We start from the raw sequence: 5,144 nt of genomic DNA, 5'->3' as shown, positions 1-5,144 counted from the left end.
CATACATACATACATACATATGCGTATATGTATATTGACCAACCTTATTTACTACCACGTGGTTTTTATTTATGTTTTCCTTCATTTTTTATTTGCTCAGCGAGCAATGCTCATATTTTTCGAATGAAATTTAAATTGCAACAATTTACTAAACCGAAAACCAAAGTATGTACATACATACATATGTATGTGCATATTGACTAATCATATTGTTCGTCAGCTTTATGAAGAACGTAAAACATCAACGTGGCAGAGCGGCGGAACTTATATCCAAAACTAAACTAAAAATTATTAAGGTATACATACATCACTCGCTCTCTTAAAAAAACCAAACACATGTATGTAAATATACTAAAATATATATATACATAGATATGTACATATAAAGCCAACAGATTACATGCTTAATGTCATGCTCAGCCTCAGCCGGCATAGTTTGTAAAGAATACGTCAACAAAACAGAAGTTCAACAAAAATAGAATATTCTGGTAAATTTCCAATAGTCAACAGTTGCAGAGCCAAAGAATGTGAATATGTGTTATAGCTCTTAAGCTGCCTTTACACGGGTCGATTTTCTAGTCGATTTTTGTCGTTCAACCAAATTCAACCAGTGTAAATGACAATTCAACCGCAAAATTTAAGTGTTTTGGCTGGTCGGTTTTTCAGTCGATTTTCCAGTCGACAGAAATCGACCCGTCTAAAAGCGGTTTTACTCTTACATACATACACATGTCCATATCTGTTATACCAATCTATATATGTATACATACATAGGTACATACAAACGTACATATATATTTTTCAATAATTTTTCTCTCTTTATTTTCACTTTGCCTCTATGAAACTCAGAGCATTTCAGGCGCCAATTCCAAAAACAAAAAAATAATATTAAAGAAATTAGCAAAGCACATGGTCGGTCTTTAGCAGCTGGTGGGCACGAGAATTACCCCATCTACATACTTGAAACCATTTGGACGCAGAGCGAAGCAGGCGAAAGATGTGCGCAGTGTGCAAAGCATTTAAATTTAATAGCAGAAAGCAGTGGCGAATTTCTTAACGAGGCCGAACAACCGAAAACACAGTGAGTGATGAAATATTATTGAATATCACTTAATTTAATAAATGCATAAATTTTTGTGATTAAAATGGTGTGACAACGTATAAAACATATAGTATGTATACATATATGTCACGTATGGATTGAAGAAATTACCATACATGTGCTTTGAATATTCTACATTGCCGAAAAGTAGGCAACACTTTTGGAAATTCTTCTTGGTATTAGCTGATCGCAGAATTTGTGGAACCACGAGGAAAATATGCATAAATTCTCTTATCACAATTAAATTTCCGTTTTCTTCAATAGACTGTTCTTTAATTCAAGGTCAATGAATAATGATCAATATTTATTAAAAATCCTTGATTAATCTTAGTTGTTTTGTAAAAGTGTAAAACAAAAAACTAAATCTTTGCCAATGTAAAAATGTCTGGTACTTGATCTAACAGTCATCCCTGATACTGACTATAGCGCTGAAATCTGATAGTATATTTATGCAAAATATAAGTTTAATATTAATATCATTGATGACTGTTAAGGGTGTTTCAGCTTAACTATTAATATTAGCAGTAATACTGGGTAAATGGATAAGCAGAAGTTACTCTTTAATATCCAAATATATCTTTTGACTAGGCAGATAACTGCACAGCTCCAGTTAGATACTAGAGAGTAAACACTTTGTGCAAATGAAAGCGATATATGTAACTGGGGCATATTCTTGTGTCGAATCACACAAATAAGTTATTTAAAACTGTCTCCAAATCAATTGGCATCTTTACGCACTAAAGCATCGATATGCAATTTTTTATTCATTCAATTCCTATATATGGTACATATGTATGAATTAATATATGTATAATAATTATCTACGACCCCCCAAGACTACAATTTATGCATGCATTCAATTTCAAATTCTACGTAAAATTACAAATCTTCAACAATTAATACCTACGGACGTTAAACAGCTTGTTCTTTCTCTTTAAATACTAGTAACTTCATTACTTAAAAGTAACATCTTAAAAAACTCCCAAATATATGGCAATGATGATAGCAATGACCGCCAGCACAGTAGAAATTAGTACATTATTTAGCAGCTGAAAAGTAGAAAGCAACCGGTTTAGTAGTTTTAAGTGGTATTAAATTTAATTATACCATAATCACTCACCTTATCTTGCCACTTGCGATTAGCTATGCACTTGCTGTACGGCATGCTGGAGAAGGAAACACTATTATATAATGGCACCCAAGCGCTTGGAAACCAACGGAATAGTAACGTGTCAAGCCATTTACGACAGCGAAAACTTGCCCGTTTGGTGAGATCACGCATCTGTTTTTAAATGATGTAATATTTTTAATAAAAATATAAAATATAAATTTTAGTACATATATTTACCTCAACATAATTATACATCGCCAAGTCGCAAATGGCATGCGCATCACGCCAACGCAACTCAGTAAATTGCTGCAATACTTCAGCGGTACTTAAACTTGTTTGATTAAATAGCGACATTAGCTGCGTACAATCTTCCATGCCTGCATTTAAGCCTTGCCCATAGTAGGGTACCATAGCGTGTGCAGCATCACCTAGAACTAGCGCCTTCGAGCCGTAGTGGTATGGATAGCACTGGAAGTTAGGAAACATTTTGTTACAAACTGGAGCTTCGGTAAAAATTTATATAATATAATTACTTATTTGCGTTATATTGAAAATAGAATAAAGTCTTTAGCTTAAATAAATTTTAGAAAATATAATAGTCCACCATTTACCTTAATCGAAACTAAATGTTGTGGTCGTGTTTTGAAGAAATCTTTAATCAGCCTTTCCTCGCCGATCAGTGGCACTGCATCAGCGTAGTATTTGTGGAAAAATTTTAATAAATCGGCGGTAATTTGTATGGTTGCAAAAACTTTGAACGGCATTGAAAGTGTGACAGTAAACGACTTATCTTGATTGGGCAGCGCTATCATCATGAAATCATCACGTGGCCAAATGTGTAAATAATTCTCAGGCATTTGAAACTGTTATATAAATTTGTTTAGTTCTTAAGGGCAACACAAGAAAGGACATTAACTGCAAAAATACCATACCTCGCCATTTTTTGCTGGTATACAAAGTTCCAAATAACCATGTTCAATGTACTCCTGTGAATAATTGAAGCCTGGCTTCTTGACCAATTGCTGACGCACTGAGCTGAAAGCGCCATCACAACCTACAACCAAATCTGCAAAATCTTCGACAACTTCCTTAGTTTGCATGCTGCAAAATGAGAAGAAAAATAGTTGTGTTTTAAAAAGAAAAGTAAAGTTAAGTAAAAGTTGTGGGGAATGCTGGTGACAATTTTTTACAAGATACTAAACTGGAAGTTCCGGTAACACAGACTGTCGTGAGAACGAAATAAATGCCATGTTGTTGTTATCACAACCACTAGCGGTAGAATAAGTGATTATATTTTCTAAATAATTTTATTTTATTTTGCATAAATTTAATTTATCAACTCACCGCTTGAATTCCATACGACCCTCACTCAGATTTACATAATTCAATTTATGTTCGAAATGTCGATGAATGTTGGCATATTTTTCACCCGCTAAAGCGAAACAATTGAAAAGTTTTAGGAAATGCCTAACTAAAGTCCAAACTAAGCTTACCATTCAACAGCACTTCATTTAAATATTTTCTGCCCACCGAGTAGAGGCATTGATGCGTGCAGGGATCGTACAGTACAACGGTGCGATTGCCTTTAATATCGTGTAACATACGACCACGCATGGGAATGGCTGTTGCGAGTACTTCCTGCTCCAAATCCACTTCGGCAAGCGCTTTGCGGCCACGTTGCGACAAAGCCAAATTGATGCTACGACCTTGCACCAACTCCGCATTGCGTATATCTTCACGATATTCATACAAATGTACTTCATGTCCTCGACGAGCAAAGCTGAGGGCGGCTAATGAACCGACCTGGAAATAAAGGAAGTGTATTTTGTTTTTATTTATTATTTTATTTTATTTTTTATTATTAATAAAGAAAAATATGAATAACTTTAATAAAACGTAGGAATCGTAAGTATTGCAGTCCTTTGTCGGCTTAAATCATTGCCACAGCGTGTGTCTTATCATTTTCTCTCCCCTTATCACTTTAGATTTTTTACATAGCCATATAGCGTTTTACTTGCTGACACTGAATGTTGTATCTCTCGTGTTTTAACCCCGTTTCAATCACTTTCCAACTATTTAATCAATTATTACAATTGTATGCGCATATTAAACAGTCAGTAAGCAGAGTGTTGGGATTTAAATTCGTGTTTTTTTCAGGCTTAATAATTACAATGTATATACGTATGTAAATAATATATATATTCTAGGCAAGTATACATACATAGAGACTTAAAGTGTAAGTAGATGGCACTTTTTACATATGGAAATGCCAACATATCGTGTAAAGGCAAATTAGATTTGTTTCTGTACAAAGCAGATACACGTACATACGAAATAGAAATGTATCTATTTTCATCTGACATACAGAAATAATTATCTGTGTTTGTTTTATTTTGAAGGGTTAAATAAATACTGTGATTTTGACAGACAGATGCAATTACGTATGTATGGAAACGGTTACATTTACAGATGGAAATACATACATATCGTGTAAGAACACTTTTATAATGCCTCTGGGGAAAACTAGTACTTTCCAAAAAAAAGTTGTCAGCGAATTAAAGAATTCTAGGCGCAAATTATAATAAATTACATTCAGCTCCGATTTAAACTTGATGGAGTTGGGAAAAGGAGTATTTACGGAGTTTTCGTGCAATTAGATATTATTGATCATAGATCTAGCGAACTTTTTAACTAGCGAACTTTTGACTTATAAATTAAGTCCCAAAACATAAGACTTTAGTGATTGGCTACAAAAAAAAATAATTCTTAAATTAATTAAGCTTAAAACGCCATATTCCAATTTTAGATTAATTTATAAAATTATAAATTAATTTCAATGTCTTTTAAAAAATTAGTGATAGATTTATATGCTTTGCCATTAGTTTTTTGATGAAATTCAATTAATGATGGTATTTTTGAGTATTGGGTATT

General features: G+C 33.4%; 1 protein-coding gene and 1 long non-coding RNA gene across 2 annotated transcripts in view; one reads left to right on the top strand and one right to left on the bottom strand.

The window, feature by feature from the left end:
• Positions 1-413: 413 nt before the first annotated feature.
• On the top strand, positions 414-2,690 carry LOC118742739. Its single transcript, XR_004993391.1, has 4 exons — positions 414-488; positions 850-1,081; positions 2,048-2,370; positions 2,438-2,690. It is a non-coding gene; the product is annotated as an uncharacterized LOC118742739 (long non-coding RNA).
• LOC118742736 (kynurenine 3-monooxygenase-like) overlaps positions 1,820-5,144 on the bottom strand; it is a 4,308-nt gene continuing 983 nt past the window's right edge. Inside the window, exons 2-8 of the mRNA XM_036475043.1 lie at positions 3,707-4,016; positions 3,558-3,645; positions 3,146-3,314; positions 2,825-3,076; positions 2,451-2,681; positions 2,223-2,384; positions 1,820-2,151 (exon numbers count right to left, since the gene is read on the bottom strand). Coding sequence (XP_036330936.1) covers positions 2,074-2,151; positions 2,223-2,384; positions 2,451-2,681; positions 2,825-3,076; positions 3,146-3,314; positions 3,558-3,645; positions 3,707-4,016 — 1,290 coding nt within the window. The 3' untranslated portion in view covers positions 1,820-2,073. The remainder of the gene's footprint in view (positions 2,152-2,222; positions 2,385-2,450; positions 2,682-2,824; positions 3,077-3,145; positions 3,315-3,557; positions 3,646-3,706; positions 4,017-5,144) is intronic.

The sequence above is a fragment of the Rhagoletis pomonella genome, unplaced genomic scaffold, assembly GCF_013731165.1.
Source record: "Rhagoletis pomonella isolate Grant_MI unplaced genomic scaffold, Rhpom_1.0 Rhpom_scaffold_00007, whole genome shotgun sequence".
Taxonomy (NCBI): Eukaryota; Metazoa; Arthropoda; class Insecta; order Diptera; family Tephritidae; genus Rhagoletis; species Rhagoletis pomonella.
Note: the sequence above shows the minus strand (reverse complement) of the source record. Positions and strands in the feature narration are given on the sequence as shown.